General features: G+C 36.5%; 1 protein-coding gene across 1 annotated transcript in view; it reads left to right on the top strand.

Annotated features, from left to right (window-relative positions):
• ANKAR (ankyrin and armadillo repeat containing) overlaps nucleotides 1-14,119 on the top strand; it is an 84,473-nt gene that overhangs the window by 68,746 nt on the left and 1,608 nt on the right. Inside the window, exons 19-23 of the mRNA XM_060152466.1 lie at nucleotides 6,160-6,318; nucleotides 7,025-7,142; nucleotides 9,509-9,618; nucleotides 11,412-11,608; nucleotides 13,947-13,993. Coding sequence (XP_060008449.1) covers nucleotides 6,160-6,318; nucleotides 7,025-7,142; nucleotides 9,509-9,618; nucleotides 11,412-11,608; nucleotides 13,947-13,993 — 631 coding nt within the window. The remainder of the gene's footprint in view (nucleotides 1-6,159; nucleotides 6,319-7,024; nucleotides 7,143-9,508; nucleotides 9,619-11,411; nucleotides 11,609-13,946; nucleotides 13,994-14,119) is intronic.

Below are 14,119 nucleotides of genomic sequence, written 5' to 3'. Positions count from 1 at the left end.
TCAATGGGCATTTAGCTTGCTTCCATGTCCTGGCTATTGTAAATAGTGCTGCAATGCACATTGGGGTGCATGTGTCTTTTTGAATTATGGTTTTCTCTGGGTATATGCCCAGTAGTGGGATTGCTGGGTCATATGGTAGTTCTATTTTTAGTTTTTTAAGGAACCTCCATACTGTTCTCCATAGTGGCTGTATCAATTTACATTTCCACCAACAGTGCAAGATGGTTCCCTTTTCTCCACACCCTCTCCACATTTGTTGTTTGTAGACTTCCTGATGATGCCCATTCTAACTGGTGTGAGGTGATACCTCATTGTAGTTTTGATTTGCATTTCTCTAATAATTAGTGATGTTGAACAGATTTTCATGTGCTTCTTGGCCATCTGTATGTCTTCTTTGGAGAAATGTCTATTTAGGTCTTCTGCCCATTTTTGGATTGGGTTGTTTGTTTCTTTAATATTGAGCTGCATGAGCTGCTTATATATTTTGGAGATTAATCCTTTGTCCATTGATTCGTTTGCAAATATTTTCTCCCATTCTGAGGGTTGTCTTTTGGTCTTGTTTATGGTTTCCTTTGCTGTGCAAAAGCTTCGAAGTTTCATTAGGTCCCATTTGTTTATTTTTATTTCCATTACTCTAGGAGGTGAAACAAGAAAGATCTTTCTGTGATTTATGTCAAAGAGTGTTCTTCCTAAGTTTTCCTCTAAGAGTTTTATAGTGTCCGGTCTTACATTTAGGTCTCTAATCCATTTTGAGTTTATTTTTGTGTATGGTGTTAGGGAGTGTTCTAATTTCATTCTTTTACATGTAGCTGTCCAGTTTTCCCAGCACCACTTATTGAAGAGACTATCTTTTCTTCATTGTATATCCTTGCCTCCTTTGTCGTAGATTAGTTGACCAAAGGTGCATGGGTTTATTTCTGGGCTTTCTATCTTGTTCCATTGATCTATGTTTCTGTGTTTGTTCCAGTACCATATTGTCTTGATTACTGTAGCTCTGTAGTATAGTCTGAAGTCAGGGAGTCTGATTCCTCCTGTTACGCTTTTTTCCCTCAAGACTGCTTTGGCTATTCGGGGTCTTTTGTGTCTCCATACAAATTTTAAGATTTTTTGTTCTAGTTCTACCAATGGTAAAAAGTGCCATTGGTAATTTGATAGGGATTGCATTGAATCTGTAGATTGCTTTGGGTAGTATAGTCATTTTCACAATGTTGATTCTTCCAATCCAAGAACATGATATATCTCTCCATCTGTTGGTATCACCTTTAATTTCTTTCATCAGCGTCTTAGGGTTTTCTGCATACAGCTCTTTTGTCTCCCTAGGTAGGTTTATTCCTAGGTATTTTATTCTTTTTGTTGCGGTGGTAAATGGGAGTGTTTCCTTAATTTCTCTTTCAGATTTTTCATCATTAGTGTATAGGAATGCCAGAGATTTCTGTGCATTAATTTTGTATCCTGCAACTTTACCAAATCCATCGATTAGCTCTAGTAGTTTTCTGGTGGCATTTTTAGGATTCTCTATGTATAGTATCATGTCACCTGAAAACAGTGACAGTTTTACTTCTTCTTTTCCAATTTGTATTTCTTTTATTTCTTTTTCTTCTCTGATTGCCATGGCTAGGACTTCCAAAACTATGTTGAATAATAGTGGCGAGAGTGGACTTCCTTATCTCCTTCCTGATCTTAGAGGAAATGCTTTCAGTTTTTCACCATTGAGAATGATGTTTGCTGTGGGTTTGTCGTATATCACCTTTATTATGTTGAGGTAGGTTCCCTCTATGCCCACTTTCTGGAGAATTTTTGTCATAAATGGGTATTGAATTTTGTCAAAAGCTTTTTCTGCATCTACTGAGATGATCATTTTTCTTCTTCAATTTGTTAATATGGTGTATCACATTGATTGATTTGCATATATTGAGGAATCCTTGCATCCCTGGGATAAATCCCACTTGGTCATGATGTATGATCCTTTTATTGTGTTGTTGGATTCTGTTTGCTAGTATGTTGTTGAGGAGTTTTGCCTCTATATTCATCAGTGATATTGGTCTGTAATTTTCTTTTTTTTGTAGTATCTGGTTTTGGTGTCAGGGTGATGGTGGCCTCACAGAATGAGTTTGGGAGTGTTCCTTCCTCTGCAATTTTTTGGAAGAGTTTGAGAAGGATGGGTGTTAGCTCTTCTCTAATGTTTGATATAATTCACCTGTGAAGCCATGTGGTCCTGGACTTTGGTTTGTTGGAAGATTTTTAATAACAGTTTCAATTTCATTCCTTGTGATTAGTCTGTTCATATTTTCTGTTTCTTCCTGGTTCAGTCTTGGGAGGTTATACCTTTCTAAGAATTTGTCCATTTCTTCCAGGTTGTCCATTTTATTGGCATAGAGTTGCTTGTAGTAGTCTCTTAGGATGCTTTGTATTTCTGCGGTGTCTGTTGTAACTTCTCCTTTTTCATTTCTAATTTTATTGATTTGAGTACTCTCCTCTTTTTCTTGATGAGTCTCACTAATGGTTTATCAATTTTGTTTATCTTTTCAAAGAACCAGCTTTTAGTTTTATTGATCTTTGCTATTGTTTTCTTTGTTTCTATTTCATTTATTTCTGCTCTGATCTTTATGATTTCCTACCTTCTGCTAACTTTGGGTTTTGTTTGTTCTTCTTTCTCTAGTTCCTTTAGGTGTAAGGTTAGATTGTTTATTTGAGATTTTTCTTGTTTCTTGAGGTAGGCTTGTATAGCTATAAATTTCCCCCTTAAAACTGCTTTTGCTGCATACCACAGGTTTTGGATTTTCATGTTTTCATTGTCACTTGTCTCTAGGTATTGTTTGATTTCCTCTTTGATTTCTTCAGTGACCTCTTGGTTATTTAGTAACGTATTGTTTAGCCTCCATGTGTTTTTTACGTTTTTTTTCCTTGTAATTCATTTCTAATCCCATAGCGTTGTGGTCAGAGAAGATGCCTGATACGACTTCAATTTTCTTAACTTTACTGAGGCTTGATTCGTGACCCAAGATGTGATCTATCCTGGAGAATGTTCCGTGCTCATGTGAAAAGAAAGTGTAATCAGCTGTTTTTGGATGGAATGTCCTATAAATATCTATTAAATCTCTCTGGTCTATTGTGTCATTTAAAGCTTCGGTTTCCTTAATTATTTTCATTTTGGATGATCTGTCCATTGCTGTAAGTAAGGTGTTAAAGTCTCCCACTATTACTGCGTTACTGTCGAGTTCCTCTTTTATAGCTGTTAGCAGTTGCCTTATGTATTGTGGTGCTCCTATGTTGGGTGCATATACATTTATAATTGTTATATCTTCTTCTGGGATTGATCCCTTGATCATTTTGTAGTGTCCTTCCTTGTCTCTTGTAACATTCTTTATTTTAAAGTCTATTTTATCTGATATGAGTATTGCTACTCCAGCTTTCTTTTTTTTTTTTCTTTTTTTTTTTTTTTGCGGTACACGGGCCTCTCACTGTTGTGGCCTCTCCCATTGCGGAGCACAGGCTCCGGACGCGCAGGCTCAGTGGCCATGGCTCACGGGTCCAGCCGCTCTGCGGCATGTGGGATCCTCCCGGACTGGGGCACGAACCCGTGTCCCCTACATCGGCAGGCGGACTCTCAACCACTGCGCCACCAGGGAAGCCCTCCAGCTTTCTTTTGATTTCCCCTTGCATGGAATATCTTTTTCCATCCCCTCAGTTTCAGTCTGTATGTGTCCCTAGGTCTGAAGTGGGTCTCTTGTAGACAGCATATATATGGTTCTTGTTTTTGTATCCATTCAGCAAGCCTGTGTCTTTTGATTGAAGCATTTAATGCATTCAGGTTTCAGGTAATTATCGATATGTATGTTCTTATGACCATTTTCTTAATTGTTTTGGGTTTGTTTTTGTAGGTCCTTTTCTTCTCTTGTGTTTCCCACTTAGAGAAGTTCCTTTAGCATTTGTTGTAGAGCTGGTTTGGTGGTGCTGAATTTTCTTAGCTTTTGCTTGTCTGTAAAGCTTTTGATTTCTCTATCGAATCTGAATGAGATACTTGCCAGGTAGAGTAATCTTGGTTGTAGTTTCTTCCCTTTCATCACTTTAAGTATATCATGCCACTCCCTTCTGACTTGTAGAGTTTCTGCTGAGAAATCAGCTGTTAACCTTATGGGAATTCCCTTGTATGTTGTCGTTTTTCCCTTGCTGCTTTCAATACTTTTTGCCAATTTGATTACTATGTGTCTTGGCGTGTTTCTCCTTGGGTTTATCCTGTACGGGAATTGCTGCGCTTCCTGGACTGGGTGGCTATTTCCCTTCCCATGTTAGGGAAGTTTTCGACTATAATCTTTTCAAATATTTTCTCTGGTCCTTTCTCTCTCTCTTTTCCTTCTGGGACCCCTATAATGCGAATGTTGTTGCGTTTAATGTTGTCTCAGAGGTCTCTTAGGCTGTCTTTATTTCTTTTCATTCTTTTTTCTTTATTCCGTTCCACAGCAGTGAATTCCACCATTCTGTCTTCCAGGTCACTTATCCGTTCTTCTGCCTCAGTTATTCTGCTATTGATTCCTTCTGGTGTAGTTTTCATTTCAGTTATTGTATTGTTCATCTCTGTTTGTTTGTTCTTTAATTCTTCTAGGTGTTTGTTAAACATTTCTTGCGTCTTCTTGATCTTTGCCTCCATTTTTTTTTCCAAGGTCCTGGATCATCTTCACTATCATTATTCTGAATTCTTTTTCTGGAAGGTTGCCTATCTCCACTTCATTCATTTGTTTTTCTGGGGCTTTATCTTGTTCCTTCATCTGGTACAAAGCCCTCTCCCTTTTCATCTTGTCTGTCTTTCTGTGAATGTGGTTTTTGTTCCACAGGCTGCAGGATTGTAGTTCTTCTTGCTTCTGCTATCTGCGTCCTCTCCTTTCTAATTTTTCAGTAAGTCCTGGCCTTCATGGGCGAGGAGGGGCGACGACACGTGTCACCACTCCCTCTCGGACTACTTTTCTTTGTTGTTGGAGTTTTGCGGGAGGGAAGGGAGAGGGCGGAAAAGTTGGAGGCTGGGGCAGTTGAGGCCCATGAAGACCCAGGAGAGGGACTGCAGAGAGTGTTCAGGCCACCGGCTCCTGCCCTGCCATCCCGGCCGCCGCTGCTGCCTCCTGGGGCCCGGGGCCTCGGCGGTGCTTGCTCTGCTCCTGTGCTATGAGCTCTCGGGAGCCGCACCAGTACATAATTTTTATTATTGAAAATTTCAATCAGAAAAAGAATGACAAAGTAGCATAGTGAACTCAAATATTCCCATGACCTAGCTTCAGCAGTTATCAACTCATGGTCAATCTTAGTTATATATTCCCTCAATTCCCCTATATTACTTTTGAAGCAAATCTCAGGCATCATATAATTTTATCTGTAAATATTTCAGTATGTACCTATAGCATTTTTATATGATTAAGAGCAGCAGAAGAAAACTCACTAAGATTAATGGTTCTCTCACACTAAGATTAATGGTTCTCTGTCTCTGTACTACTATGTTCAAATAAAATATCATAAATAAGATTTAGTGATAGGATTGTATCTTTTGGGTCTTTCTAGAAGATGGACCATACTTGTTAATCTTTGGCAAGTGGACTGCCAAAGGGAGAATTGCCTTTTGCTCTGTTTGCCTACTCCCAGAATGTTAAAATGCGATTTTTAAAAGGAAATCATTTTTCTTTTATTCTCCCTTAGAATATAGTACAGTAGAATTTTTGTAAAATTTGTACTTATTTTAAGAAATGACAGATATCTCACAATGCATAAAATTCAATATATATCATGCTATACAAGAGAAGTTTTGATTTATCAGCTCTATTTCAAAATATTGAAGAAAAATATGTTGAAACAAAAGTTGAAGGTTAATGAAATTGTGGAGTTTCCTATTACCATTTAGGTATTCATTTGCATAATCAGTAATCTAACATTCCCTTTAAAAATTAAAATTTTTCTCTTTTCTTCTCCTTGATACCACAACCTAATTCTCTGTTTTATCTGTTCAGTAACATTCTGGGGTAACTCTATTATCTGTTTTCCCTAATAATGTCATATTTTACTCCCAGAGATACGAATGAAATGTATCTTAATATGCAAGAATTCAAAACGTATTACCCTTGAGTAACATGACAAATGAAGTAAGTTAAAGATAATGCATGTTTCTCCTATTTCTAGGATATTTGTTTAAGAGCAGGCTATGCGTTAACCCTTTTTGCCTTCAATAGTCGCTTTCAACAATACTTAATATTGGAAAGTGGAATAATAACCATATCAACTTTTGAACCTTTTCTTGAATCAACATTTGAAACTGAGAAGGCAATGGCAGCTTTTCAGGTATAAAATTGAAGGTTAAAACTTCAAATCAGTATGTCTTTTTAGTGAAAACTGAAAAATTAGAATAAACTTTGGATCTGGAAAAACGTTTACTGCTTTTGTAAAATTCACAGTATTTTTGACACCAGTCCCTTCCTCACTTCATAAAAACTCCATTATCTATGAGGATTTCTTCATTTATATAGAATTTTACAAGTCACAAGGCACTTTTGTCTTTATATCTCATCTGATGCTTATAACAACCCTATCAGATTGATAGAAATATAGTATTATTTTCATCAACCCTATTTTACAAGGAAATAGGTAGAGAAACATGGTAGCGTCCAAGACAAGTTTTCTAACTGCAGATCTTTAGCTGATCACCTAATTCTTCAACCATGTAGACAACCTTATGTATCTGGATTCTTCTTGGTCTTATTCTTCTTTTTCTATCCTATGACCTTTAGAAGTATTTTCTATGAACCCATACTTCAACAATGCAAAAGTTGCAAACGTCGTAGAAAGAATAATACAGCCTACGATGGTCACTGCAGTGATCAGATAGGGATATGTACTCTAGGTCCTCCCCACACAGCTCGCTTCTCATTGAGTCATACCAAATTACCCCTCTTACTTTTCCGAGAAGTATCCCCTCAGAAATAAAAGGTTAATTACAGAAGCTGAGTAGAAAATGTTTAATGATTCTATGCCTCTTTTTTGTTTTTAGATTATTATATTAGCTAAAGTCATTATAGATGTGGACCACATTACTTTGACTGCAAGAGGTGTTACTATTTTAGTTGATAGTCTGTATTCAGTTCATTCCACTACTATTGCCTTGACAGGTAAGAAATAACTAGAAGCTAATCATATCCACCTAAAACTGTTTACAAAAAAATTTTTTGGTAATCTGAGCAATAATAAAATAATAAGCCTGATATTCTGTCACACAGTTTGAAGAATGAACTCATATAAGTCTACACGGAACTCCAGAGTTAAGGCTACATGGAACAATGAAAGACTACTGTGCACCCCAAATAGAACATTTCTGATTTCCTAATTACTTTTTTGAACCCCTAATTACTTTTTCCAGAATGTAAGATGAGAATTCAACTATGAGCTACCAACAACAAAATTTGTACACTGCTTTATAATAATACTGGCAGATTTATACTGATAACCTCTGTCTGGTTTCCTTTTGACTAATTGTGCATATTTGTCTAATATTTAAGAGTTCTCTACGTTGCTATCCAATATAGCAAAGCAAAATGGTCCAACAGAGTTCTTGACATAGTTAGTGCTAATTGTGTGATTATGTCTATCTAGACCTAACTCTCCAGATGATCAATACATTAGTTCTCTTGATCTATCATGCTCAGTACAACATAAAACAGTATCAAAACGACAGCCATATGGAGTGACAACTACCAAAAAATAAAGTATTTGTTTTTTTAACTGAAATGGATTACTGAACACAGTGAAGGAATCTCCACTTGCTGCCATAAAATTACATTTTTATGGAGTGTATTTACTTGGCATGGAAGGTAAATTCAAGCAAACAAAAACTTTCTGATGAAAACTAGGAAAAATACATGTTTAAAAGAAGTTATTAAATATATTTTTATCTAAATAACATTCTTAATTCAATGTCGTAGTAATTCTATGACTCTGAAAAACAATTGTAGTGGGTTTCAATTTTACAAACTCTTCTGTGCAAGAAATGCCATATTATTCTAGCTTTCAAATATTAATTTTCCCAGGCTGGTAGAAACAATCTCAAAAATTATTGGGCTTTCTCTGCACTCCACCACTGGAGTCATATGCATCTCCAGAGCCATATGCATGTCTGGGGTATCTCAAGCAAAGCCAGATATTCAGGCCTCAGGTATAATGTAAAATAAATGACATGCTCAAGTCCAAGTTGATATGGTTTCCAGATGTTCCAAAAGCATAAAATTTTGCAGAGACTGAGATTTCTGTTGCCAAGTGTCCAGTTTTCCTCTGTACACCACTTAGCCATTCTTCACTAAAAGCTCCTGCTATCTCTGTTTTAGTCTTAGATTCTCTGCCCTTCCCCATTGGTTCCCCATTTCTTACTCCCTATCTTTAAAGACTTCTCTGTCCCTTCCCCCTGGCATAATGCCTTCTATAAACTCAGGCTTTTGAAAATATAAGCCTGAAAGAAAGGTTATCTTTAGACAATTTTTGCTCTAAGCCATACAACCCAGCCCTCCTCATCCTGAGGCAATAAATACAAAGGGCTTCCTGGCTTATAATGGAGGCTGGAAAAAAATACAAGGAGAACAAAAACTCAGTTAATACCTCAATAAAGTATCCATCCACAAATGTAAAAATACATTTATGTCTTAAAATTTGTGTTACACCTATTCCAACACAGCAACAATACTGTGAAAGAATATCACACGGAAGCTCTAAAAATAAAACACGAATTCGAATGAAACAATCTTAAGTTCGTAGCTGCACATTTATTTAATTACTAGATCAGTTTATTACTTCAATCTCAAAACATTTCTTTTTATGGCAAGAACTTCAATGATCATAAACTTCAATAAGTAATACATTACTTGGTTTTAAAATACCATTAAGCCCTGAACTCAAAGCCATCTGAATTGCAAAAAGGACATTAAATTTTCTTACAGTAGTTCAAACATTATGTTCATAGTCATTAAAACAAACAAACCATAAAAGCTCAAAACAAAATATATTCTGAAGCCAAGAGGAAGAAAACCTCTGATTTTTCAAAATTCCCCACTCTTAAATAAACCTATTTAACTTTTACTATTTGTGACAGAAAACCAAACCATAATTTTGGGGAAAGTTTATTCTATATTTAACACACATGCTTTTTCTCAGCAGGTCTTCATTAATAGAGATGTCTTGAGACTTAAACCTCTTTAAAGATTTTTTTGATGTGGACCATTTTTAAAGTCTTTATTGAATTTGTTACAGTATTGCTTCTGTTTTATGTTTTGGTTTTTTGGCCGCAAGGCATGTGGGATCTTAGCTCCCCGACCAGGGATCTAACCCGCACCCCGTGCATTGGAAGGTGAAGTCTTCACCACTGGACCGCCGGGGAAGTCCCTCAAACCTTTTTTAATACTTTAATATATGCAAGTGAATGAAAGCATAGTATATCAGTTTATACCAATTAAATAACACAGGCATTTTTTTCTTGTTGTTTAATTTATAGGGAATTTAATAGCTACCCTGGCTCATTCTAGAGGTGGTATTCCAGAAGCATTTACCACATTAGGGACAATCCAACGGCTCTGCTATCATTTGTACTCAAGGCAAGAAGAGGTAAAAAAATAATAATAATAATTAATTTGAAAAGAGTATTCTAAAATATAATTTGCCTCTCTCTCACTTCTGCAGGCTAATTTCTCCACAGGTTGAGTCTCATATAATAGTTCATATTGGGCTTCCCTGGTGGCGCAGTGGTGAGAGTCTGCCTGCTGATGCAGGGGACATGGGTTCGTGCCCCGGTCCGGGAAGATCCCACATGCCGCGGAGCGGCTGGGCCCGTGAGCCATGGCCGCTGAGCCTGCGCATCCGGAGCCTGTGCTCCGCAATGGGAGAGGCCACAGCAGTGAGAGGCCCGCGTACCACAAAAAAAAAAATTAAAAAAAAATAAAGAAATATCTAAAAAAAAAAAAAAAATAGTTCATATTACTAACTCAAAATTTGGTTATTTTTCTAGTACTACATTTGCCATTCACAATTGTGGTTTCCACAAAATGTGCAAATTCATTTTAACTTCAATCTTTTAAGATTCAGTCTACAAATAAGTACATGGATAATACAGAAATTTATAATTATTTATAAAATATTTTATAATTAAAATCATTGTCATTTCTATGATTATTTGTAGTGAATGAAAGTGGAATCCATTGGAAAATTTTCCTTACCTGCCAAACAGGGTTAGAGTGAGGGTACCTGAAGACCAGGCTGGCCACAGTAGTGTTTTGCCTCTAAAACACTACTACACATAGTAGTGTTTCCTTTGCTTTTCCCACAGGATCTAAGGCAGTATTTCTCCAACTTTAGGGTACAACAGAATCACCTGGAGGACTTGTTAGACCATAGACTGCTGGGCTCCATTCACAAAGTTTCTGATCTAATACATCTGGTGTAGGCCCTAGAATTTGCATTTTTAACAAGTTCCCAGAAGCTGAGGCTGCTAGTCCAGAACCACTGTTCAAGGTGTGGAAGATTTTTGGGCATATACAGCAGTCAGATGCCAGTGTAAAGACCACTATGTCAACCTTCTGATACCCTGCATGGGCCTGGTTTATGTTCCTTTCTTTGACATTTCTTATGCCACCATGAACAGATTCTCCTAAGAACTTCCCAGGAATATACTTTTATTAATTATATGAACAACCTAATTACTTCAGAGTCAAATGCAGAGGGTATTTCCTTCAAAGAAATAATTACTTTTTCTGGAGTCCCATGGCCTGATACTTGTGCTTGTTTCTTTGGTTTTGCTGTGGAAAATTGAGTTGCCTCCCTGTACGGCTTATTTTTAACTTACTTTTATGCTATACTTTCTAACTTGGTTTCCTATATTACAATCACCTGTGCAGTTTTGAAAAGTCCCAATGTTCAGTTCAATGCACCCCAAAGTAATTAAATCAGTTTCTAGGGGGTGGAATACAGACATGATTTTCATAGTTATCCAGGTGATTCCAATGCACAATGAAGACTGAGACCTACTGTCTTAGTTCAAACTCAAAGGTTCTTACTCGGGCTGCCCATTAGAATCACCTGTGGCTCTTTAAAAACAATACACAATGCCAGATTCTACTAAGAGAGTCTGTATTTAGTTGGTGGGCTTTTTCTTTTTAAACTCCTGGTGATTCTAAAAATGCAGTCAGGACTGAGAACAACTACTAGAAATCAATGGCAATTGACAGCCTTCCCTAAAAATATTGCTGCTATGCTTCTATCTATAGAGTGCCATCAGTTGACATACATATTTGCTATACATAGCTACAGAGACTTTCCTATGAAATATTTAATGAGAGCACTGGGTTAGATATTTTAAGAACAAAGCTCAATGGTTAAGCAGAAATTGTTTCCTCTTCATTTAGGTTCGCATGGCTTGCTCCAGTGCTCTTGGCTACTTAACTTACAATGCAAATGCTTTCCGAATCTTATTAAAGGAATGCAGGAATAAGCCTAATCAGTTCCTTCGTATAACAGAGAATATCAGCAGAGATGCAAGTATAAACCCAGCATTTTTAAAGGAATTTCAAATGCAACAAAGAGTGGGACTTCCTTCCTTAAGGTATTGTTTCTATATTTGAAGTTGCAGTAGTAAAATTACTGAGAGGCATTTTTAAGGAAGTTTAAGGAAGATCAAACACGGGGAACCGTCCTTGTTATGAATCTATGCATTGTAAAACAAAGGATAAACTTCATTCCAAATGTCCATTGCCAAAGCCTGTTTTAATTCCGAGTTAGCAACAGAACTGTAAGTGCAGACAAGAATACAACCTGATCTTGGGGATCCTGTCTGGCCAGGATTATTCATCCGCCTTTCAGAAAAGTTTCTGGAAGACTGGTTGCCTCCAAGTCTGATCCAGGAAGCCATTTTTTTGTAGACTGGGGTACATTTGAGAGCTCTGAGGCAACCAGGAATGCCACTATGACCTTGGCATCAAATGGGACTCTTAGACTTGATCCAAAGCTAGGCCAAATTCCCAGGGCAGAAACAGGGCTAAATCAGACCCTGTGGTTCAAGTTATGGCAAAGTTTGCCAGGCATTTATTCAGATGATTTTGCCTCAGTGTTATAGTTCTATCATGAACTTAAGTTTCTGAAAAAAGAGAGAAGAGGAGAATCTCCTTACAATGGACATATTTTCTCTTCTGTAATTGTAGCTGAATTACAAATCTCTGCAAATAGTGCTATTTACATATAGGAAACAGAACTACTCAAGATATATTATTAACTCTACGATAATAGAAGAGAATAGGACCCAACAGCATATCATGGTTCTATAAGTCAATTTTAAGTATAGAGAAAAATGAGTATATCTTCAGAGTCACTTTAATTTGAATTCTTTGAAAAACTGAAAACCCCAAACTGATTATCTAATTTTATATAATAAGCCAGGGAAAACTAAATTACAATTGCTTTAATTGACAATGTTAAAAGTAATATTTACCAATTCAAAAAATTAGTTTAAATAATGGAAGTATTATTTTACAGTCACTCCCACAGCTAGCCCATACGGCAACTTTTTGGGAATTAGAGAAAGATGCCCCTTCCTCAGTACACTTTACTGCCATCCCCTGGAAAATGGTTGTAGTAACCATTCAAATCTACAATGACTGTAAGGTGAATGGCACCCTCTGGAGTTGTGAACACTCAACTTTCAGGATTATAAGCAGTAACAAGTGGTCAGTAAACTTATAGGAATGGCTACCAAGTGAGGTGGAACTGGTAAGCAAATAACAATTACTCCCATAACTAATAATAATTCTATGCACTCTCCTTAGAGCATTTACATACACTATTCCCTTTAATTTTCATAAAAATCCTGTAAAGGAATTTGATGTAAATGAAACTATGGGAAATGCACTAAAAGATTAAGTTCCACAAAATTTTCCTTGATTCCACTACTGGAAACATAAAGTAGATTGATTTTGGTTGGGATCACAACATCATTGTTTTGGAGTATATTCCACTTCTCTATTCCCACACCCCTATTCAGCCCCAAGAATGGCAGATTAGAAGTCTTTGGATGTATAAATTTTGAAGTATGTAGAGAGCCATAATTTTACTGTTAACTGACCCTCCATGAAAGTACTCTGAGCCTAAGAGTAGCTAGTTTCACGTAACCCTATAGCCATGAAGCTGGCCTATTGAATAGATTGGGGCCTGTGCCTCATTAAAGTTGACAACAGCAAATGTTCCTCATCAAATTAACCAGGAACACATCTGTGATAAGCAGTTTTAATATTTTAACTTTAATCAAGACTTACATTTTATTACCAGGGAAATTGTGTAATACCATATTTATATGTTACATGTACAGGATGATGATTAAAATAATACTTCTTTTAAAGCCACACACATCATATTAACTTAGGTATACCTTGTTATTCTTTGGCTTGAAACATTTCATAGGTATTACATTGCTTTGAAAGTAAAGTTTAAATTTTCTCTTATTAATACATAAAATGACCTAATCTTTATCCTCCAAGCTTATCTCCCATCATGTCTCCAGATACCTTTAATTCCAATCACACCAGACTACTTAGTGCCCTTTGAACTTGCCATGCTGTTTTATAGTATTGTAACTTTTCATATCCTATTCCCTCTATCTGGAATACCCGCCCCCCACCTCATCCATTTAAAGACCTATTTTCTTCAGAGTCTAACTGAAGTGTCTCTTCTTCCATGGAGCTTTCCCTGATCACTTCAAGCAGAATTACTCTTCCAAATGTTTTGGGTGATAAGCAAGTCAACGAGTCACAGAATATAAAACACCTACAGGTAACATGCATAGTTAGTACAGGTAATGTATAAATTAGACCATTAGGCACTGAACATGGTACCTGGGTGTACTAAGTCTTTATATATATCTAGTTTTTGTGATAAAAATGTTTTCCTTTTAGTCTGGAGAAAAATGGAGGACCATCCATAATTCCTGTCTTTAAAAAAGGTAATTGATTTTTCTTTTATACTTTCTAGCCCTGACATTTTATAATTGTTCATTTCTAAGAATTCAAAATGTAGGGACTACCAAAAATCATGTTTACCTGTAAACTTATGCTTTTTTAATTCTATA

This window comes from Lagenorhynchus albirostris, chromosome 6 (genome assembly GCF_949774975.1).
Source record: "Lagenorhynchus albirostris chromosome 6, mLagAlb1.1, whole genome shotgun sequence".
Classification (NCBI taxonomy): domain Eukaryota; kingdom Metazoa; phylum Chordata; class Mammalia; order Artiodactyla; family Delphinidae; genus Lagenorhynchus; species Lagenorhynchus albirostris.
Note: the sequence above shows the minus strand (reverse complement) of the source record. Positions and strands in the feature narration are given on the sequence as shown.